The 24771-nt window shown below is 39.4% G+C and overlaps 2 protein-coding genes across 3 annotated transcripts in view; one reads left to right on the top strand and one right to left on the bottom strand.

The window, feature by feature from the left end:
• The window catches only part of slc47a1 (solute carrier family 47 member 1), a 13313-nt gene extending 8694 nt beyond the window's left edge, over positions 1-4619 (top strand). The window contains exons 11-17 of the mRNA XM_020598338.1: positions 182-290; positions 481-556; positions 638-707; positions 834-966; positions 1883-1977; positions 2955-3041; positions 3189-4619. Of these exons, the coding sequence (XP_020453994.1) occupies positions 182-290; positions 481-556; positions 638-707; positions 834-966; positions 1883-1977; positions 2955-3041; positions 3189-3557 (939 nt within the window). The 3' untranslated portion in view covers positions 3558-4619. The remainder of the gene's footprint in view (positions 1-181; positions 291-480; positions 557-637; positions 708-833; positions 967-1882; positions 1978-2954; positions 3042-3188) is intronic.
• tmigd1 (transmembrane and immunoglobulin domain containing 1) overlaps positions 1-24771 on the bottom strand; it is a 54743-nt gene that overhangs the window by 15310 nt on the left and 14662 nt on the right. The gene's annotated exons all lie outside the window — the stretch shown is intronic.

Raw genomic sequence — 24771 nt, forward strand, 5'->3', positions numbered from 1 at the left:
CAAATTTGTGAGTTTTAGAGGTGCTGGTAGACAGCGGTGTATCCCTACTTCCATGACAGTGATAATGACTAGCTTATGTAAATCTGAAAAAGAAGGTGAATAAGTGTATTTCCCTATTCCTTTGATTCAGTAGTGTAACTGACTGTAACAGACACCAAAAATGAATATGGGGTCCTTGCAGTTCCCTCTAGGTATCTATGCAGCTACCTGTGTGCGTGTTGGGAATGCTTTGGGAGCTGCCGACACTACCAGGGCCTTAATCACCTGCAAAGTAGCGCTGGTTCTATCAGGTATGAATACACATAGGTTATATACAGTATGTACTAGCCTTTGGGAATTCTTATTTCTCTGCTGGCAGGTGCATTAGTTGCCAACAGTACAGTATAATTGAACACCAGTTTATCTTATGTTCAGGTCACACCGCTGAAAATTCCACACAGTTTATCAGGTTGTACCTCTTACTTAATGTTTTTACTTTAGGAGTTCTTGCTGTGCTCCAGGGTATTGTCATCGCTAGCTCTAAGTCTGTTATTGGCTACATATTTACCACTGATGAGTGAGTTTCACACCAACACACATTCATTGCTCCACCATGTAAAAGTGCCTGTTTCTGATGATCTTCTCCTGCTGTCTGCAGAAATATTGTGGAGATGGTGTCAGGCAGCCTCACTGTCTACACTTTCCTACAATTCTTTGATGCTATTCTGGTATGTTATTACAGAACAAAACAAATGTTCTTTCTGGTTTTACACTGAGCTCTTGTGTTGAACAGTACACAGAGCACTTTGCTTGTTTTGTTGAATTAAAGCTTGTTTTTCTGTGTGGGTTTCCAGTGTGCCTGCTTAGGGATTCTTGTGGGATCTGGGATGCAGAAAATTGCTGCTTTGGCTAGTCTGGTGGGCTACTACTGTATTGGTCTGCCAGTGGGAATTGCCCTGATGTTTGTTGCAGAGCTTGGAATATTAGGTAATACTTTTCATCCCATTCTATTAAAATGAAATAAATACAGTGAACCTGCGATCTTACACCAACCTTTTTTAGGTCAGGATCCCAATTTTATGTCTAAAAATATTCACAACATATAACGTGCAGCTAAAACAGCGGCATCCTTGCTGACAGACTACTGGGCTTTGAACAAGATGTAGCTGCCTGCTAGTACAGCTAGCTTGGTCCGATAACGAGCACTTCAGAACAAATTTCCAAATTGGCATCACCTAGATAAACTGACCACATATTCTCAATCTAAGTGGCTGAAAAAATATCAAAACTTAATAAAAAGGCATAATACCAGTCCTACAGATGAAAATGATGACAGCTTTGAGCTTAGCTCAAAAATAAATTTTGTGTCACTCTTTTTTGGGTGGATTGATTTAATTCAGTTTGCAATTGTAAGGACTAATAAAGATTTCCAAATAAAATATAGATGGCACTAATTTAACTTACAGTTATGTTCAGTGCAGTGAGCAATGCCTCTATAGCAACCCTTTGGCTCTTTTTAGCCAAGCAAGTGACATGTCTCTACAGATGGCTGTGTTAGTTGATGGACCACAAAACCTGGCACACACATTCATGTTCTCCTCAGAATGTACTGTTACCATTTTGCTGAACTGCTTACTTTTCATCAAACACCATCACCAGGTGAAAATATGAATTTTTCCAGCACTGATTTATGAACAAACAATAATGAAACCAGTGACATTAACACTTAGTGTTAAATGCTGATTAAAACAAAATGACCACAACATTACCTGCTAAATATCAACATGTTAGCATTAGGTGTATATACAGTATGTATATATATTTTAGCTGGTGTTCGTACTAGTGTGTAAAGTGAATATACCTTTTGACATGTGTACGTTTGTATCTGTGTCTCTCCTGTTAGGCTGGTGGCTGGGTCTGTTAATATGTTCTCTATTTGAGATAGGTTTCTTCCTCCTTCTGATCTTCAAACTCAACTGGAAAAAAATCACATATAAGGTAGGATGCTTTTAACTTATATACATGGCACTGTATTTCAGTCTTTCTAAAAATTACTGAGGGTGGGATCATAACTGGGATTATTGAAATTAAACTTACTATCAGGGAAATTGCAAAACAAACAAACAAAAACAAATCTAAAACAGGCTTTTGGAATGTTTTGTAAATGTATTAAAAATAAAAGAAAGAAATATTCCATAAAAAATCGATACTGTGTTTTTGAGAATCGATACAGTATAGCAAAATGTAATATCACGATACTCAAGTGTATCAATATTTTCTTACACCCCTACAATTAAGGCACCATAATGACAGGCCATGCATTTTCATTAGTACTGGATATTGAATGGTGTTTTTGTTTTATCTATCAATGCAGATACATTGGTGGTAGAATAGGTGTTAATGTAGAGTAGGCTACGTTAGCAGCATGGCTAACCAAAACATAACAGAAACTCATGGGCTGGAAACATGGATGAAGCTGCTCACACCAATTCATTACAACATGGCCGTATCGTACCAGCCTACAGCACTCCCCTCACCCCTGGACCCACACAGCTCTGTGTGTAAACACAGTAGGGAGTTACATTTTTGTCGGAATAATGTGAACATATTGTCACGCTATGTCATACAGGGCTGGTTCTGTTATGTACTGATATCCTGAGACAGCTTTTGCCAAGATGAAAAATATCATCACATTATAATACTGCAAGATCTCATGGCATGAGATCTCGTCACACCCTTAGTACAGGTTGTAAAGCACCTTGAGGACAAATTTCTGATATTCTTTAATTTACTTGACTTGTGGTCAATACATTTTAACAGAATTCTTTAGCACAGAAAAGTTGAAGGATATATTTGTTTAGTGATTGTAAATACATTTGTAAGCAACTGAAATCTTATTCAGATTTTTTCAACATTCTACTTTTATGTGTCTCATGGATCTCTCTCTCTCTCTCTCTCTCTCTCTCTGTTTCCAGGCTCAGGTGCGAGCTGGAAAGAAAGTAGTGATGATATCAAATCATTCTGCTGGTGTAGTAGTGCCTGACATCTCTTACTGCCCTACAGTAAGTGGATATGTACAATATATGCTGTGAAGTTAAGCAAGGAGTTCTCACCTCTTTGAAGCAGAAGAGCTGTTGCTTAACAGCACATCTTTGATCATGTCAGATTTATCACACATTGAGTAACACCACCATCTCTGCCCACTGAAGGCCCAGTTGGACTGTGAAGAAAAAGCCCCTAAAGCAGATGTCTACAGTGCAGTCAACACCCAGGATGAGGAGCTAAATGTGGCCGAAGGCAACAACCCAATTTCAGGAGGGACTGAGGGGGATGCTGAGCAGGGAAAAAATACTCTGAACACCAAACCTCAAGTGCTGCTTTCTGTCTCTCAGCTGATCCTGCGCCGGGGACTCACTTTCTTGGCTTGTGTTCTTACTTTGGCCATAGGTGTCTCCTTCTACCTTGTCTTCCCTCCACCAGAGCCCTCTGCTCAAAGTAGGGCCAACTTTACCCTGAACTGGGCCAATAACTCTACTCCCGCACCACTGGCACCACTGGACCTGACCCCAGACCTGTGAACTATCTTTGACCACGGAATGTAGGCACCTACTGAATGAGCAGAGTTCCTTGGACAATTTGTTTACAGGGAGAAAGGTGTTAAATTCCTTCATACTGTAGTTGCAAATCTTCTCATAGACCTGTGGTTTTATTTGCCAAAAACTAAAACCTGACATGGGCTGTTGGCTGGTTTTTGTGTGCTGAGCAAATCCACAGAAAGCTGGCAGCAATATCAAAAGAGACTGAGGCTGACAGGAAGAATAAAAGTCTTCTTACAAAGATCATGTTTTAACCTGCTCAGCCTGAGATGCTGAAATGGGACAAGACATTACAAATCCCTCTGTAAGAGACCATGTGGGCATCAAGGAACAGATGTTTTTCCACTGATAGCTAATGATTTTAACCAAATCTTGTTTTGCTGACTGAACTTAAATCATTCCCATGTTTCAACTTTGAGCTGAGTGAAGATATCTGATATAAAATGTACACATATAGGCCTACATGTAAATATGTAATACACAGTATAACTATATGAGCAGTATGTAGATTACTGCATTGTCTTCTTCCTGATATCTCAAGGAAAGAGGTGATTAATATATAACAACTGTTTGTTTTTTTTTACTGTACATCTAGAGCTGTGAGCATATAATGCACTGTGACAGAACCCTAACCAATAAAACTAGTGTATGACAATAGAACTAACCCACAAGTTTCCAAGGATTAAAAAATTAAACCACCAATTATTGAGGTTCTGTTGTTGATGCCACAGCATTAGGCAAATCCTTCTGGTGTGAAAATTCTTACAAACTACTGATTCGTGATAACATAATTTAGCCACATACACAGCTTCAGCCTTTTGGTAGAGCTCTTGTTGTTAAATAGCAACATCCCAACTAGACCTCAACAAATGATGTCAAACTCGATACCTCAGCGATCAGTTCAAAGGCAATCAGCACTGAAGGCGACTTTTTCCATCTGAGAAGAAGCAATCACTGATTTCTGTTACATAATGCATATGGTAGTATCCATACTAATAGTAGTGGTGTATAGTAGTACACAGGGTACACAAAGTTGGCATAGAGGTTGAAAAAGGGAATAAGCGCGGAACACACCCCCCCCCCCCCCATCAAATCAATTAAAACCTATATTTAATTAAAAAGACAGCATATCAAATGTTAAAACTGGAACTGAAATTTGATGTTTCTAAAAGTCGGCACAGGGGCAGGTTTACCACTGTGTTGCACCATCACTGGATATACCTTGTTTTTGTACTATTACCAAATGAATATGAGGTAAAGGGGATTTTCAAAACATTTAATTTAGTTTATATTTACAATTTACACAGTGTGCCATTTGGTGGAAGCACTGTATGACACAAAAATGTATTTATGGATGTTGGATTCGGCTACGTTACTATACTGCATGGTGACACAACCAAGAAGTTATTATGAGATTTGTAAGATACAGTATCAGAAGTTCTAGTTTAACAATACTGATGGCAAGTCTTTATACAGTCACTTGTTAATGATGCCACAGCATGTTACTGATTGCAGTCTCTGGAGGTGAGGGGGCCAAGATTACAGTCTCTGTGAGGAGCCTGTGGCAATGTCTCTGCTGATGAGCAAAAGTGAAGCTCAGACAACGATGTAACCATGTGTGAATCAAGCCTGATTTACATGTTGAATAATGACAAATTAATATGCAAGTTTTTATATGACTGGAGCAAGCATCATTCTGTCACAAGCCGCTGCTGGTGTCAGTTCGGAAAGTGCACTGTTGTGGGGGCACTAGGTTTGTACAGGTGGTTTAGGTGAAAGTTAGCATGTATTTAAATAAATGAAAAAAAAACAAAAAAAACAACACAAAGCAGTGGTTAGTCTGTACCTGAATAAAAAAAAATCATTCAGTAGAGCCTGACTGTGGGCTGTTGATATATACTTACTGTATGCAAGTAACAACATTATTTTTATAGAAGCAGAAAAAAGTGGAACTGCCTTAAAGGAATAGCTCCACATTTTGGAAAATATACTTAGTCATCTTCTTGTAGAGAAGCAGCTGATAGGATCCTTAACAGATGAAAGCAGCAAGTCTGTCTGCTGTCAAACATCAAAGACATCCATCTACCAGTACCGATTATAGAAATGAGATATAACATGTTATTTAGTGAGCCTTAGGTCAATCTTATTGCTCTGGATAGAGACAGGCAGTTCTCTTCCATTTCTTTGTGCTAAGATAAGCTAACAAATAAGAGAAGGTTATTGATTTTCCAATCTAACTCTCTGCCAGAAAGTGAATAAACATATTTCTTAAAAATCTCCAGCCATGTAGAGAAACACCAGGCATGTAAGCATTTCAGATACGTCATTAATTGTTTGCTGTTAAGGGTGAATTCTTTATTGATGAGCAGGCTGTGAAGCCTGAGCTAGCTAGTTATCTGCTCCTGCACAGAGTGAACAAGGTGGTTGATTTGTTCACTTTCCATCCAGCCAGCACATTGCAGTGTGAGCATAGAGACCTTCCATTATCATCAAATTTGGCAACTCAGATCAAAGGACAGAAAAGCAAACCAAAGAAAAATAGCTGCTTTTCCATCTTTGATGATGAAAGCACACATCCACAAATGCCCTGTAACCTAGATTTAGCATTTATTCATCCTATTTCTAATTATGGTATCTATTCAGCCTATATATTACATGATACATTTCTTGAGCTTCATGATTGGGGCATTTCTTACATAGCATGTTTATTTATAAATTAGACATGTCTGCAGTGTGCTAATTAACTTCAGCCTTTCATTGGTTGCCTCATTTAAGTTCCAGTTCTCATTAGATTTCACAAAACATGGCTAATTTAAAAACTGCAAAGGTGAGTGGCTTTGAACTATTAAATACTGTAGATTGCAGCAATATATTTGTCACAAAATACTAAAACTATCATTAGAAGATACTGTACATGCAACTCTGACAAAAATTCCCTCTGTATAAAGAGGTATTGTACTGTAATAACCAAAATGAATTTGAACAAATTAATCTCATCAACTTTCCAACCATTTTAAAACAAAACAATAATTCCACTTATTTCACGTAATTGCAGAACATTGTGTAACATGTTTCATTCTAATCACATTCTCATCACTAGTGTATAATATATAGTTTGAAAGTTTGTAAAAGTTCGAGTATGGAATAAAGATTTTCATTACAAAATGCTTCAGGTGGTAAAATGGCAGCTGCATCCTTGGGATGGCGTGGATAGACCAGAGGGGCACTATTTTAATCCTGGAAATCACCTGGGCTTTTCTAAATTCTATATAATACAATAGTATTAATATATAGTAATGCAGCAGTAATACATGGAGATATGTTAGAAAAATAAAAACAATGATTCCTACCTTGAAACTATATTACTGAGTGCATGATCAGGGATCACCTGCAGTGGTTTTGTGGACCACCTGGGGGCCACAGAGCACTGGTTGAAAACCCCTGTTACAAGTTAATATTCTAATACCCAAACTTCAAAAGCCCACTGTGGTATAATTTTGCTGTTGATTGATCAGTAACTTGCGTTATTGCACATGTTCCTACTTTGTATATATATATATATTTTGTACACAAAAATACATCTGTCCTCTCAAAGACAGACACTTTGTTTTGTGCTGCACACATGGTCTAATAATGGTCACTTGTCTAATTCAAGTAGTCTGATGAGCAGCCTGCTGATGAAGGCTCCAGCAGTGACAATGATGAACATCAGCAGCACAATGAGGCCACGTCACACCAGCTGCCTGAATTACAGAGTCATGTCATGTGAGACTGTTGACCTGCACCGAGTGCTTCCAGCTTCTCCTCTGATGGACTCAAAACACTCACAAGAGGAAAGACTGGTGTGTATGTAGACCTGTTTCTCACCCATTAGTGTCCATGTTAGTGGCCTGAGCTTTTAGGTACAGAGCTGCTCTGAGCTAAATGCTAATACACCCACATGCTAACACACTCACAAAGAAGTTTAATGGCAAAATGGTTAAAAAACAAATCACTTCAGGGCATCATTGCACCTGTTGTTTGTTTCTTTCTCACAGTACATGTTCCTTTCCAACACATGCACAAAACAATCTTGTTCCTGCCAAGCTTTTAGTCATTATTGGCTTTCACACTATGGTCTTACAGTCATTAAAGGGTTCCTGATTGTGAAGATACCTCCCTTTGCAGCTGGTACAATAAGGCAGTCTGCAAATGCCAACAACAGCCTCTGAAAGAAGTTAATTAGATCAGTAATGCAATACAATAACCATTCAATAGTCTATAGGGATGCAGACACAGAAAACACTTTGTAAAACTGCAGAGGAAGCTGCACTCACTGGCAAAGCCACCATTAAGGTCTTCACATACAGCTAGGAGAGTCTGGCACACAGAAAAGAGGAACATTGGATATAATGTAAAATAAAAAAAAATCACATTGAGCTACACATACTCCTAGAGTGCAAACGTAAATGTTGAGGTCAGTGATTTGAAAGTGGAAAAAATCTATGTGGCGACCTCTGTGCTCTGACCTGACAGCCAGCAAAATGGGTTGAGTGTTAATGAGGACATCCCTCCTTCATACTTTAGGTTACCACTCCCATATGTCTGCAAGAAAGGGTCAGAAACAACAGGAAACTAAAATAATACTTGCTCATGTGAAACAAAAAGGGCAAATCAGACAGCAAAATAAATCTGGATGAATTTCCTGAAATATGAGAATGCGGATAAATCTGACAGACAAATTTCTATGAAGAGAATGCCAGTAAAAACAAACAAAACTGTAGCGCGAGCTCTCATCGCTGCTGCTAATGCCACCACTGCTAGCTTTGTTTTCCCCAGGTGACCACAGAACATCATGCTGACAGAGGAGCTCAGGAAGCTCATCAACTGTGAAATGAACAGAACAACAAACATATGCTCCCTTCTTTTCATAACTATAAAAACATAAGTGAACTTCAGCAAACATGAATGAAATATTCTATTCTACATGCAACACACACAGAGTTGCTGTTACAGTTATTATTCATACAAAAGGCCTTGGGGTAAGAAAAAGTTCTTATTTGCTCAAGCAGCTGACATGCTATGCTTTGGTTTGGGCTGTTTCAAACTCCTTTTAATACTTCTTTTCATTAGAAAGCTTTTTTGACAGCCTTTGGCATTAAAAGGTTTGCATAAAAAGGCTAAATATCCTCATCTCGCAATTTCTGGGTTTGGATACAGTATCTCCTAATTCACTAAACAGTTTTTTTCCTCAGAGACTTAAAATTTTCTGCTGAGGAAACATTTGCAAATGCACCTCATTTCTGTGGTATATTGAAAATATTGTTTGAAAAATATCTTTGATCTGAAATTTGCTATAATAATGCAGATTCAAATCTATGAATTTAAAACTTGGAATAAGAAAATGTACATGTCTGCACTTCTTCCAGAATATCTTCAAATACTAACTGAGAATGTATCACAAGGTATTTGTGTGATTCTTGAATTAGTGATGCATTTATTTAGGTCAGTGACAGGGTGTAATCTATTTTAGTTAAAGGGAATGTGTAATGGTCACACTTAGCAATTATTTTTCTATTTAGTCCCAATGGTTTTGAGTGATAAATCTGTTGAAACTGTTGCAATAAAGCTGGTAGCACACTGAAAAGTATTAGTGGTATTCCACAATCGTTGTGTTAAAGTCAAAGTAGCACCTGAAGCTCTTTCAAAATAAGAGCAACTCATAAATGTCAACTTTTGCAAACTACTGAAATGATACATCTTCTGATGTATAGTGAAATACAGCCCCGACAGCTTTAACAAGACAAATGTGCTGTATTTAATATTTTACACGATCATTCAATATTAATTCTGAATACTGGTGCAGATTTAGGATCACATGCTTTGAAAATGTTAAGTAAAATTTGACTTTTGTTAGCTGTTGCATCTAAACACAGTCTTAATACAGCAACAGTTCCATTCCTGTAGTTAACAGTTATTCAGTTTGATGCTTTCAGGCAGGATCTGCAGCACAAATCAATAATGTGAGCAGCAGGAGAAGCTGAGTCATCTGTTTTGGACTGTCCATTTATTCCTTCACCTGTGGTTTTTGTAGTGAAATCCTTCATACTGCACTGAGATTTGGCAGAAAACAGAACTCATTCCCCAACTGAATGATGTTCCTACAGTACAATTCCCTTCAGAGTAATCAATAACCAATTACCTGCATAATAATCAATAACCAAGGCATTGTCTGTTCACCTTGATCTCTCAGAGAGCAAGGTGAGAGTGGACATATATAGTACGCTGAGCCAGGGCATTGCTACAACTGAGATCTCTCCACCCCAACCCACCAACATGCTGTGATGGCCACCAGGAAGCTAAATGGTGTCAAAGTGAAGCTGTGAATTACATCTAAGTAACTTAAGCAGTACAGGTAAAGGACATAATATCTTTGCAGGAATGATAATGTCACTGGTCGTAGAGGCTTAGCATGCTATGGTATCTGTGGATTTTCTCCTTTTTCTACATTTCAGGCATACATAATCCACTTTGATTTAGTTATACATACAAGTTTTGATGTTGCTGCAATTTTGTTATAAGCTCAAAGATGCTGAAACACTGAGAATAAATGACCTGAGATGGGTGATAATCTTCTGAAGGTTTGTCGCTGTGAGTGGCCGATTTTACATTACACATTTGACCCACTATTGATATCAAAATATTGATTAGAGCAGCTTTAAAACACTTGGAATACTTTTGGCTATTGTGGCAGATTTTTAATACCTTTGATTTTACCTTTATATACCACATAAAAATATGTTTAACAGGCAAATGTTTGTTATAATTTTCTTCAGCACAGGCTCATTTTTTTGACATGACAATTGCACACTTTGACATATGACAACATGATCATCGGCTCCTGTGTTAAAGAGATAACACAGGCAGAATTAACAGCTATTGATAAGAAGACAACAAGCACATTTAGCTACAATTTATAATTTTGACACTTGTTGATTACAATGCCCAAATGGTTTTCCATAGACTCCTGCCTTTATGTAAATACTGAATAACAAAGTCTGTCTCATCTCTCATGTAACTGAGTTGAAACAACTGGTGAAATATGTCAACAAAATCATATGGACACTTCTCAGTAACCTCATACGTATTTATCATATGTAATAATTCCCATTGACGCTACAACCTACAGAAGGTCTGCTGGAAATAAACTGACTCCCTTTTTTACTTGTGGGCTGTTAAACCATTTTTGGCCACAGAGACACAGAAAGAACTGATGCTACATTTCTCACACATTCATTTCACCTCACTGAGGTAGATCACCGAGTATACTGCTATAAAACAACACACATTGGTGTATCCAGTCACCTCATCATGTGGTATGTTATATGCATCCTTCCACAGTAACAGCCCTCAATAGGTGCTTCTCTCTCTGGTTGTGGCTATGAGAACCCCCCATTGGGTGGTGCTGTTTTGCTCTTGTTGAAATTTCAAACAAAATTTCTGGCACATCACGCTGATTCACTGAACTTTGAATGCATTTCTTATTGTTTAATCAAATGATATAAATATTTGTTTTTCCTTCAGCTGATTCAAGCCATTAAACACTGGTAAGCAACCCTGCAACACAGAGTCAAACATTCTGTCAGACACTCAGTTAATTTTTACAATTTCACCCTTTCTCTTTGCTTCAGGGGCCAAAAGAAGAAGAGAAGAACAGAAAGGAGAGAGGGAATTTAGCTGAAGCCAATGGGAGTGGAAGGGGGTGACACCTAGTGTAGGCTCTCATTCATTTTCCTGGTTCAGTGATGCAGCAAGGCCCACCGGGTCCACCCACCCATCGAATTGTATTCCTTCAGCTCCCCATCTCAACCGCACACACAGAATCACACACGTAAATATGTTCCACCAACCAGCGGGGCTGGCGTCCGCTGTGACGTCACACTGCAGTTCTTCTTGGGCTCCACTGGATGACAGTGGCAAGTCACTGCTTACACATGATGAGCCGTCATTCTTAATGGCGACCGCTCAAAGTGTGTGTACGTGAGTGCATTTGTATATATGTTTGTGTGCATGCGCATGTACATTTGGGTGCGGTTGGCGTCGGATGGCTAGTGATGGGGCATTGATGAGGTGGAGAAGGTTTACTGGAGGGGGTAGGTGGGTTGATGGAGGTGTAGGAGGCGGGGGTGGGCAGTAAAATTGCAAATGAGAGGAAATTGTTTTGAGTCAGAGCAGATTTGGTGGAGTGAGATAAGGGCTGATGACGGTGGTGGTGGTGTGTTTAGCATTAAGGTGGGTGGGGGGGAGGGGGCGGGGGTTTAGAGAGAGTAGAAGGTGGTGGTGATGGTGGTGGCGGTGATGGTGGGGATGCGAGTGTGTGCACTGAAAAAAGGCTTTGGGAGGGGTGGGAGTATTTGCATGCACAGTGTCACTGTGTGTGCATTGGGGTGTGGGTTTAACAGTGTGTGTAGGTTGTGAATGTTTCTCTGACTATGAGAGAGGGGAATTGGGGAAAGATGAGGAGATGGGTGGTTTAGATAATGGCGGCCAGAGAGCGGATGAGGGCAGAGCGTGTCACACAGAAAGATAGAGTGCAGTGGAACAAAAAAGAGTGGATGAGGCAAAAGAAGTGAACATTTGATAGAGAGGCAAAAAAAAAAAAAAAAAAAAAATCAGAGAAGGCCGTGGATGAGAGGATGGATGAGGGGAGAGACATTGAAAGAGTGCCAGAGTGATTTTCGATGAGTTCCCTTCCAGTCCTTTGTTGGTTATGTTGTGGGTAGCTTTGACTGCGAGAGCTTTAGGGGTTTTAGAGGGAACAATGACGCAGAGGGACCCGTCGCGTCTGCTCCAGCTGATAATGATGATGCCTGAAAATGATAACAATAATAAGTAGCTTCTTGTGGAACCATAAAACCGCTGGCACGTGACGTATACGTCACGGATTATCGCACAGGGCACATTGCGCTGGACACACAGACATGGCTATCTCACACTGGCAGTGTGTGTAAGGGTGGTCAGGGCGAGACACAAAGAAAGACAGAGGTGGAAATGGAGAGAAAAGGGGAGCAGGGAGGGAAAAGGATTATGCTTTGCATCCAACACCTGCATACACTTGACATTCGCACGTGTGCATGCTGAAAATCAAAAACAAAATGAAAGCATTAATGATGTACAGTATGTGGGCAATCTTGTGTAATTTTGCTTTTGTCAGGGCAGACAGAAAAAAAAATCAAATGTAGCCACTCAGAGAAAGCCGAACCCTACTGACAAGGATTATTTTGATTAACCTAAATGAATTTAAACGTACACAATATCAAGTGCTTCATTTGAACTTTTGACTTTGACAGAGGGACAAATTATCAAAATATGGACTCATCTCAGCAAAAAAAGAGAAAAAGACAGTATAGATCAAAAGTTATTCAGCCATGACTAAAGCAGGAGAAAATTCGCTGTCTGCTCCTTGGATGATGTATGAGCTTTTGAATTTCTTTGGTGAGTCATATAGAAATGAATTGAAATAGTCAGTGATGCTGCACTCACATTGTGTAATAGGTGCTATTAATATGTTGAGAATTTTAACTTCATTTTTGTGAGGAAGGTTGACAGAGACAGTGGAGGAAAAGACATTCCTCTTCAAAAAACAAATCACAATGACATGTAACTGTCTCAGGTAATTAGGTTAGGATTTCATCAATTCTTTGTGCGACCTGCTACAACAGGCATCATGTGAACACACATTTCCACTGCTCATGCAACAGTGCTGTCCTAACGCAGTGGACGAGCCTTCTCAAATACCACCCAGATTTGTCTTCCATGACTCATCCAGCCTCTAAAACAATGCGGCACCGTGCTGCTTGGTCCCTCCTGACACACTGTCCTTTCCATTGCACCCTTGATGAAGCTGCGGGTTTGTCCGCAGGGGTAAACACAAACAGACAGCACCAAAGGACGTCTCAGAGACCGCTCACATGGGCATATGTGGAAAAACATTAAATATAAACAAATCTGTGAGGACATCATGTATGAATCAGTCAACAGCCTCCCATTAAGCTTATTATTATTCATGGTTCTTTATGGATGACTGTGTTTTAGTCAGGTGCGTAATGGGGTTGGGTATTATATACGACAAACTCCTGTTTGGAAGTGATTCTGTGCTTTGTTGACTCAGACTGAAGAGGCTCATTGACTGTGGCAGCTGGTTGACCTTGGAAAGAAAGGCAACTTGTTTCACTCCCTTTCAGTTTCACCCTTGGGAGCTGTTCTTTTTTTTTCTTCTCTCACCTGAGGAAGTGAAGCGGTAGATGTATGGTCTGACACCAGAGAGTCGCAGGAGGAGAGCAGGACCCAGCCTCACCTTTATTGCGTCATGCCTAAACCATACCACCAGCCTGTGACGCTTTGAAACTTTTAATAGTCACTCCTTCCCTGATATTACCAGCGGCTGAAAATAACTACGGAGTATCTTAGAAAACAAATAGTCATATCAGTTTGGTCTAAATATTTAGCATATTCAATACACAAATCTTAAGTATTATCTCTGACTCTGCCTTGTCATAACATTAACACTGTCCTTTACCTTTGAAATCTGGACTGTCCACTTGTACATTTGCATCTTACACATTGGCTCCAGATTAAACTACTGTAATGTTTGTTTTATTAAGCTTCAAATGATACAAAATGCTGCTGATGGATAAACAAAGTTTGATCAGATATCACATGTTCTTTCCTCTCTTTAACAGCGGCCCCTTCATTTTAGGATTCAGTCCAAATTGCTGTTACTTACTTAAAAGTATTGAATGGCATAGCCTCAGAATACCTCAGTGCAGTGGTATAAGCCTACCAGAGCCCTTAGATTAGTGAACTTTTTCCTGTTAGAAGTCCTAAGGGTCCAATGATGTCACTGGGGCGACCAAACCTTTTCTGAAGCGGCCCCTAGACTTTGGAAACACCTATCAAGAGATGTTACATCTGTCTCATACCTGTCAAATTTTAAATCTTCATTAAAACTTATTTGTTGGCCTTAGCTTATGGTTCCTAGTGGGGTTTACATATTTGTTAGTGTTGATCATCTGTCATCTCATTTTGTTTCAATCCTATTTTATTCTGTACTCATTTTTTGTGTTGCTTTACTGATTGTGTTGTTTTGGAAGTTGTTTGGTCAACATGCTGTTGTTATAAAGTGCTTTATAAACTTAGATTTGATACAACAAATACACAGTTGCGAGGGAATGTCCAGAACGGAAGTAAAAACAAATAATTATAGCTGTTATTGGCAGTTATTTATATATTTTAACAGTTAAAATATGTTCTCACCTCAGAATGCTACACCGTTTTATTTCCACACTTGATTACAGATTCATAACTTCTGTAAAACACTTGTTCAAAAAAAAAGATCAGTCTTAGAAAAATCTTTTTCATATATTTATGGATTTTTCTACAAACATTCTTAAACTTTTCAAAATGTTCCAAAGCAGTTCTGAGGAACAAGAGTGTGTCGGCCTTCTGTGGTGCTCCAGAACAGGCTGAAACACTTGAGTAAATATACATAAATCACAATGTGAAAATGTTGCAGTTGAAACAGAAATGTTTTATTTCTGGCAATGTTCAGTATGAAAATGAACAGCGTAATGTGCAGTCTTCCAAAACTTTCAGCTTACTGTTCTTTATGATTCATATGCTGAGTCAAAGTAAGTAAAATTTGGTCCATTTAGCTGCTGCGAGGCAAATGTTGCTTCGATGTACATATTAAACTTAATGTCAAGCTGAGGGGGTTCCTGAAGTTTCTGGAATATTTTGTCATAATTTCTCCATTAGAACTAAGTGCGTGGTAAAAAACAAATAAAAACATAAGAAATAGTGACTGAAAACATGACACCAGGAAGGAGCGTTTCAGCCAGAAGGGCTGCAGCATCAAACAGTAGGAGGGAGAGCAGGCTGATGACAATAGAAATTGTGCAAAACAATGAGTGTTTAGTTTAGGTTTTTTTAATCACTTTGTCACTTACCAGAGTAAAACTATATCGAAACTATACATTTAAAACCTAACAAAAACAATAAAAGCTTGTATCTGTTACGGAGCAGCTTTTTAAGACAAGTGGGGTGGAGGCATAAGCTCATCCAATCACATCTAAATTACAATGCTTTAAAAAACAAACAAAAAAAACACCTATCAAGCTGAAGGAGGTTCGTATGATGGATTTTTGATCCCATTAATCCTCAAGATGCTTTTGGAAGGTGGCCTTCAGCCCTCTTCTGGTGGACATTACTACTGTGTAAAATATCTGTCATCCTTTTCTTGTTAAGCCCATTTTTAGAAAGTGACTCACTGACGCATAAACAAACATCCAGTGAATTCATTCAAGACGGTGAATCAGTCTTCTTGTTGTTTTTGGATGTGTTTCTTGATGCACTTCCTTATTCTCTTCAGGTCAACTTTTACAAACTTCAAATCTCTGCAACAGGCTCAATTATTTTGACTTATTACAAAACACTCTGATGCTTTAATTAGTACTTTTTGTTCCCACCCACCGGGACAAAGGATCGACACAGCAGGTGGATGTTTTTTGTCAATGATTTGTCTTTATCAGACACTAGTGATTTGGATTTGGACCAAATGTGAGAGAGTGCGCTGAAGCTTGGGCCAGAGTAGGATTTGGTCCAGTGCATCTGTTTGCCCATGTGTTACAGACTGTGTTTGAACAGAGTTTGGCCAAATATGTAGTCAAACTTTACAGCTAAAGGTCACAGTAACTGATGATTTAAAAAAAAATGCTGTTAGCAAGTAATTTATTGACGACTAACCAGAAACGTTTCCACTCATCCCCCATCACCTTCTCAACAATGTAGAGCTTCCAACTCAATAAATGGTAGCGAAATACTAATAATCAATTTGTCTCTCATTGACAGCGTTGCCATGGCAGCACTATGAAAATGCAAATAGCTGCTCTGTGGTTTTTCACACCTGAATGTTTTCAGTCTCCTGAAAAGTTGCATAAATCACTTAATGAAAATGTTCCCAAAATGAAGTGCTTTAAAAGATGCAGGCGTCCAAAGAACACAAATGAATACTCTGTCAAATCATGTGTGCACAGGCACACAGCGAGTGCACACACTCACATAGGAGAAACTAAACGCACGACAGAAAGGACACATCAGTGAGGTTACACAATGTGGGGAGATGACCGACGAAGGTACAGCTACCTCTCTAGATAGAGATTTGAAGTTTTATGCTGCTGTCAGGCAACCTAAAGCAGCACAACCAGCTACTACTAATACAAATGCACTGAATTAATCTCATTCTTGTTCAGGGACATGAAAGTGGATGGAGGAAATTGGGGAAGGCAGTGAGGTGGAGGAGTGGAGCGGAGCTGAGGGGGGTGTGTGCTGTGTATTGGTGATGAGGCTTGAAAAGAGATGAAGCTGGGAGGGAGGAGGAAGGCGGGGATGCGGGGTGGAGGTGGGGGGGCTGGAGAGAGTGAATTCAACGCAGGGAGAATAAGAATGAATGATGACAAGATCATCCTCACTGCAGAATTTAGGCAGACAGATGGAAAAACAAATCTAATGTTTGTCTCTACAAGACCCACACAGACATCAGGTATCAAGAAACAGATGTTTCACATTCAAACAGCAACATTTTGCTACCACCCAGGGATGAACTGACAGTTTGAAAATTAGCTAATGTTGCTGTTGAAAGCTCACCTGATTTTCTGTCAGGCTGCAGAATAAATGCTTTGCTTTTGTTTTACAGTAGCCTTGCACTATCTGACAGGCTTGTGAATAATGAGTCAGTTTAACACACAGCTTTGCCACTGAAGAGAAGACGCGTCAGGAGCTGAAGCAGATACTTGAGATCAGCACATTCAAATTTAAATGGAAGCTAACGTTTGATGAAGAGAGGTAACTAAGATATTGTTCCTCATTGCCTTTACAAACCTAAAGCTTACAGTTACACAGTACAAAAACAAGTATTTTGTATTTAGAAATAGATGTAAGTGCGCTCATATTAGTTCGGCCTTCAGTGGTTTAACTGGCTTCCAGCATTGTAACAGTGATTCCAGTGCTAATTTGTATTGTGACCTCTTTGTGTTAGATTATTTCCCCTGTAACACTGGACCTTCTTCTGTTTTCCACTGTGCCTTTATTTCCCTTTTATTTCTGTACTTCGTTGGTTGTTTGATAATGTTAATAAAACCATCACGAGTTGACCTTATAGGACAGTGACCCTTTTAATTGTGTTCAAGTTCTTCTGTTAATTTCTTTGGAGCTATAAAAGGAATTAATCAACAACTATTTTGATAATTAACTGAACATAAAGTTTCAGATTCTCAAATGTGAGGATTTGCCGTTTTCCTTGTTCTTACATGACAGTGAACTGAATGTTTTAGGGCTTTTGAATGTTGGTCAAACTAAACAGGACGTCTGATGATGTAGTGGACAGTTTTCACTGGCTTATGATGTTTTATAGACCAAAATTGATTAATAAATTTAATGAGAAAAGAATTAGCAGATTAAAAGCATTACTGGCAGCACAGATAATTTTCTGCAGTGGCTATATATCTTTTGTTTCTGTATGTTTGGTTACGTGTCAATGAAGATGTGAATGACTTAGTCACATTGATCACAGCTTGTTTAAAGCAGCCCTTTCAAACCCAACCTAGCAGAGGAAGAGCAGAAGGAACTCTGCTTATAGATGGTTGATTTAGTGCACAGACTTCATATGAACTAATTACATGAGCAGGTACATCATGCTGTAAACAGTCATTTCTCTCTTTCATTAGCATTTGGTTCAACAGTTTATGTTAATCAGTGGCTTGATACCTTGATTTTCACCAGGAAGGCTGGAAAAGGTCAAATCATTTTGTAGTTTCTTTTGATTTTTAAATTCCATCTTTTTAACTTTCACTTGTGCATACAGAAGATTGTGTTTAGTATTTCACAACGGACATTGTCAGAGAATACAATTTATGAGACAATATGGCATTGTAACTACACAGCTGTGGGCTGTGATTGCAAAGCCTGTCTCTTTTGGGATTGTGCGTAAATGTGTGTATGTGTGTGTGTTGCCTACAGGTGACTCATCGCACTGCAGATGACCACAATGTTTTTCTGCTGCTTGAGCGTTCACAGTTCTCTTTCTACCTTTTCCTCTCCTCCTCACTCACTCCCCTTCTTCTGTTTTTATCTCTTTCCATCACTGCTTTCTTTCGGCATTACAAGCCTGTATCCCAAGATTACACAATTCCCTGTCTCATCATATTCTGTCCAGTTGTCACAGAAATGAGATGCAACAAATAAAGAGACAAAGAAAACAGAAGATTTATATTTTGAATACATTTCATATATGTCTCTGGGTTTTATGTGCTATATTGCACGTGACACGACCGGTTGCAGACAGCAGACCGCTCACCCAGCCCAGGTATAATGGGCCATAATGTCATGTTACGATCTGATTGGCATTGTGAGCATCACTGAGAAGGGCGGGAAGAGGGGCTGGTGATAGAGAGAGAAAGAAAGAAAGAGAGAGAGAAGGGGGAGAGAGGAAAATAATGATGATGATGATGATGATGAGGGGCCATGAGCCAAAACAAAGGCTGAAAAAAATAAAAGGCGAGGATCAATTTGTGCCTGCCACCTCATTTTCTGATTCCCCTCTCCCCCTTACCCCCCCTCTCTCTCCCTCCAAGCGTCAAACTCACATCAATCATACGGCCATTTACCCCATCCCTCTCTCCCTCTCAATTACACCCTCTTCTCTGTTTCTTGTCATCTGCATCCAGTGTCACTGATTTTTAATGTTTAATATAATTTCAAATGTGTTTTCTCTCATAGAGTAGGTGTGTAAACCTTCATTTAATTTTACTGTCCAAACTTAAATTGGATGGTTTTAAAGTCATTAACATAACACGCAAGTGAGCATTGTTGAATTTTATTGGAAGCTTCAGTCTTGCTAAAAAGAGCATGCCGATCTGTTGAGAGATTACTGATTACTGTATGATTCTAAACCGTGCATTTTGCTGTATTTAGTCTTCTATGTTAGAGCTTTGACATGACTTTTTTAGTATTAAAACTGAGCTAAAATACAATATGTAGCATTATTATTCATTTTAAAGTCATACTTTAAAGATAAAGTCATACTGTATAAACACAGGTACATATATTTAACACAGTGAATTACTCAGTATTTTTGTTTAAATAACTCCAAATATTTGGATATTCATTGGGATTTACAGCCATCATAATCAAAACTTGCTTGACAAAAATGTAAGATTGCAGATTAACTTGGACATACACATGCAGACAGGCCGGCATCCACACACACACCCACACACGCACACACACACGCACACACACACGCACACACACACACACACACACACACACACACACACACACACACACCATTTACATTATAATTACCCCTGAGCCTCTCTTCAGGTCCCTGTGGGGCCACAGGCTGAAGACGGTCTCAGAAGAGTCCCAGTTGTCCCATTGAGGAGATCATTAGCCTGGTTAGAGTAATCCACAACAATCCCTGTGTGTGTGTGCACATACATATACATGTGTGCGTAGGGGTGTGTGTCACTCGGGTGCTCATGCGTTAATCGGCTGTTAAATGGACTCCATGGCCTTTGGTGTCTGTAGACATTAGCTTTATTGGTGTGATCTGAAAAGTTATTTAGTGACAGCTGGGATTTCCCTCCCCAGGGATGAGGCTGCTGACAACCCATGATAGCAGACATGAATGTGAGAGGAAATAGGCGTTAAATTGAAAGACCTGGAAAACTGCTGGGGGGAAAAAAACTGAATTAATTTAAAAAAATTACACATTCACAAGTAAAATAGCATAAAATTATTTGTTATAAATTCTTATTGCTTATTTTTTAAACCCACAGAAAATAGTAATATTTTCTTGTTTTAAAAACTTTTAATCAAATATGTTTTCTTTTATTTTTAAGATAATTAAATCACACCATGATAAACAATTTTTCTACCTTATTTGAGTAACAACAAAATGAGTCAAGGTTAAATGACATTAGTTCAGGCATTAAGACATTTTTGACATCACACATGAATGAAATGTGACTTCTGTCTCTTTTGGAGAAACACACCTGCACGCTCGACTGCCTCTAAGCGTATAAATGTAATGTATAGAATTAGAAGCTGCTTCCATCAGCTTCTTTGTTCCAGGATCACTTTAGCAGATGCAGGTGTCCCAGGCAGTTTGGTTGCATTGTTGTGTACTTTAAGGTTTTTGTGTCAAGGGATACAGAGCAGCTGTGCGTTTGCCTGCTTCAGCTTAAGGCATCCAACATCTGCATGCAGTGTTGTATTGTCAGATGCGCTTCTAGACTCTTTGAACTGACATGACCCGACCAATCAGCGGGCCCTCTCTCTCCCTTTATCTCTTTTTTCCTCTCCTTTCCCCTCCCTCTGCCATCTTCCTCCCAACGCTGTTGTTTGGAAAAATTATCCTCTCTTTGCACTCTCTGGTGGAAAAAATGTTAGGATGGCAGAGGGAAGTCGAAGAAAGAGAAATTTTAAGAAAGGTGGTGGACATGGAGAGGATGCTGTGGACAAAATCAAACATCTGAAAATAAATAAAGTAACATGCTCAGAAAACAAGCATGTGTATAAATTCACATTAAATATTTGATTTATTTCATAGATGCAGTGTGTTTTTGGTATGTGCTGCATACTGGAGCTCCTTTTTTGTCAGATCAAAGATGACAGAGTCCTTAGAATCAAATTACTTGGCACTTTCTTGAAATAAAACAGTGGATTTACAGACAAGACTGTACTGTGTGTAAACAGAAATGTGGAAATGATAGCTGACAGCCATAATATTACACAGGATAATGAAAAAACAAACAACAAAACCTAATGTGTGTATTTTGAGCTCTGCATATGCTCTGATCATTTTGAAATGTTCTTTGTATTTGTGTGTAAGGGGATATTTGTTACCGTGTTATGAAAAAGAAAGCCAACAAAATAATAAAACATGTTAAAGTTACTTCTATTGAAATATAAATTATATTTGTACGATTGCATCTTACTTTGCTGTCTAGAACAAGTGGAGTTTTAAATACTGTATATACATATTGCCTTTGAAACCACAGAGGAAAACAGCCCACTATGCTGGATGCCTGTAAAGCAAAGCATTATGTATGTTTTATTTACATTTAACTATGGATCATGTGGTAAGTGAAATTTTCTTCAGAACATTGCCAAAAATATGCACAGCCATCACTGTATAAAACAGCTGCTGCACTTTCTTTTGTGCCTGTTTTCAAGAGCAAGCTCTGCCACCACTTCCTGGTATTTGTATTGCATCTACAGTATCCGCATGTGTCCAAGCCCTTTCTCAAACTGTTTGATGGGAAGCAGGTGTTAAAAGTGTTTATTTAAACTAAACTTGCCTTGACTGGAGGATGCCTTCTAAAGCATCAGACAAATAGCAAGTTTAATATACAGCTAATGATGTTATGAAGATAATTTTGCAACAGTTTTCACAATTTCAGAAATTTCCAGAGTTTACCACACTGGCACTTTAAAATTACAAACCTTGCGTGCCTTATTCTAAACCATGTGACCATAAATAATCAACATAATCCACGACAGGTGAAGCAGAAATTCGGGTCTCACAAGCATGACCTTTAATCAGCAGGATGACCTATACCTCACACGGCGCGTATTGTGTTGTGAAAACTGTGTGCAGTAAAGAGTTTGCTTTACTGCGTCATCAAGCTAAGTCCTGCACGTCCCTCTGTATGTCAGTGTCTCTGTTTCATATTCCAGTCACAGGCTGTGTAGTGCCACTGTTCAAAGGCTATTTGATATTTTGGATTTTTTTTTTGGGGGGGGGGGGTTAAGGTTTATGCCTCAAGGTCTAAGGCTGCACACAGGCAACATAAAGGCTCAACACGCTCATGACCACAGTCGTTTTAGCTTGATACCTGTGATGAAGAAAAAAAAACAAAAAACAATAGAGACATTGACATTCAGTTTGCATGTATGCTGAAACATCTGACTGCTCAAAGCGTGCGCCTCCATCCATGCATGTCTACATGGTTGTGTGTGAGTTACAAATTAGTGTACTTGTACGGCTATTATTTGTGATATTATTTTGTGTGAGTGTGTGTGTAGGTGCGTGTGTGTACAGTGTGTCTAAATTGGAAGGCTGTAATTAAATGCGTAGACTTCTCCACTATCTCCTCCTCCAGCCAGCGCCAGTGACGCACAATCCGCAGCACAGCCATGAGTCATCAGGCCCCCAGGATCACCACCCCTCCTTCTATCTCTCTATCCCTGCCTCCATCCACCTCTACACAGCTCTCTATAACCCTCTCCGCCTCTCACTACACATTCCTATGTCCCACTCTTTCTAAATTACCCACCACCCTTCTCGCCCCTCTGGCATTCACATGATGTGAGCAGCCACTTTTTTGCACTCCTTGAGATTTGTGCTCAATTTCAACCTAAATCCAACACGCTCCCGTTTATCTCTCCACATCTGGCTTTATCTCTCTCTTTCTCTCTCTCTACTACCCCCACCTGCATCCCCTCTTCACTTGATCTGTCTTTACCCTCTTTATCGCCCCTGTTAACCTCTCCACGCCCACCCGTGGACCGGTGGGTTATTAAGTTTGCCAGAGTTGCAAGCAGACGGTGAACAGAAGGCGACACTGGGAGGGAAAACGAGAGTTGGGGGGAGACGTAAGAGACAGGCTGAAATTGTGAGGAGAAAAGAGTGGGAACGGTGGGAGACGACAGCGAGCAAAAGAGCAGCACTGACAGTGAGTGCAAAGAAGGCTGGGAACATGTGAGCGGAAACAAGAGAGAGAAAAGACAGAGAGCATGATTTGAAGCATTTGCCACCTGGTGTCCTGAATCATTAACTGAATCATGCTAATCTCCAATCTTCTCAGCCAAACACGCACACAAGCACGCACATAGACACACCTTGCACTGCTAATATCTCTAAAAAACTCACACAATCAGAGTCAAAGAAGCATTTTTGAGTATCAGACAGCATTAGAAAAGAAGAGTCAGAGAGGGCAGCGAAGAGCATGGTTAAGAAACACTCAAAGGACAGAGAGGAGAGACTCTCTCTCAACTGTCTGACGAAGTCTACAACGTGGTTAAGGAGGACAAAGGGGATGTTTCATTTCCATCTTTCTGAGTGTTTATGATACGAGTAGGAAGGGAGAGCATATTAAATCTATGACTCATAAATGTGTGTGCCTCTGTGCCCCACCAACGCCCTGCAGAGAGGGTTGCATCCACTGCTGCAGGAGGGACCAAAAAAAAAAAAAAAAAAGAGGCAATTTTGTGCTTTACTTGGTGTGGTTATCCAATTAGTTACACAAAACATGTGGCTAAGCGGATGTATGGCAGCATACTTCTGTTCCTGATAGATGTTTTATCCCAGGGAGAGCCTTCACAAGTATGTAGCAAAGCTGTCTGATGAAATATTACATTCTGAGTGCAATAGTTTTTGTATTCACTTTGACAGAGGCACTATTATTGTGTGAGTTCACAGCAGATGCCATAAGCTCTGTGCTGATTAATAAAGCCATGCGGCTTGATTGTACAAGGGTCCCCAAGGTGTAAGAATGATTTATTATCTTGTTTGAACATGTACGCATTAATCATGTGTACATCCTGGGCGTTCCTGATAAAACCATCTTCCTTTTCACCATGTGAATGACCCCCAAAATCATATGTTAATCTATTATTTACAACAGGCTGTATCTGTAGAAAAAAAAACCCTCCACTGCCCAAAGACAGAATGAAGCATAAATGTGACTCTGTAGCAGGTTACTTTAACACAAAAAATGTTGTGTGCCACTTTGTCACTCTGCAGCTTCGACATCAACGTGGATCTTTTCAGTGTTGATGATGAACTATGTGATTAACACTAGGGACATACACACAGAGGGAACAAACTCTTGCACAGGCACTGAGAAAATACAAAATCCAAGCCTTGCAGTAGGTGAATATTTATGACTTGAATTTTGTTGTCTAAAGCAGAGTTTAAACAATACAGATTTACAATAATCCATGAGAGTATGAGAAATGTATGCCTAGCTAATCACCGTCAGTTGGTGATAATATCAGTCAGTGTGGGATTTAAAATGATTGCTTCTAGCCTACATAGCCTAATTTCTGAATATATCTCTGCCTAAGCTTGTCAGAGTAGCTATGCAAACAA

Source organism: Monopterus albus, unplaced genomic scaffold (genome assembly GCF_001952655.1).
Source record: "Monopterus albus unplaced genomic scaffold, M_albus_1.0 scaffold38.1, whole genome shotgun sequence".
NCBI classification, from domain to species: domain Eukaryota; kingdom Metazoa; phylum Chordata; class Actinopteri; order Synbranchiformes; family Synbranchidae; genus Monopterus; species Monopterus albus.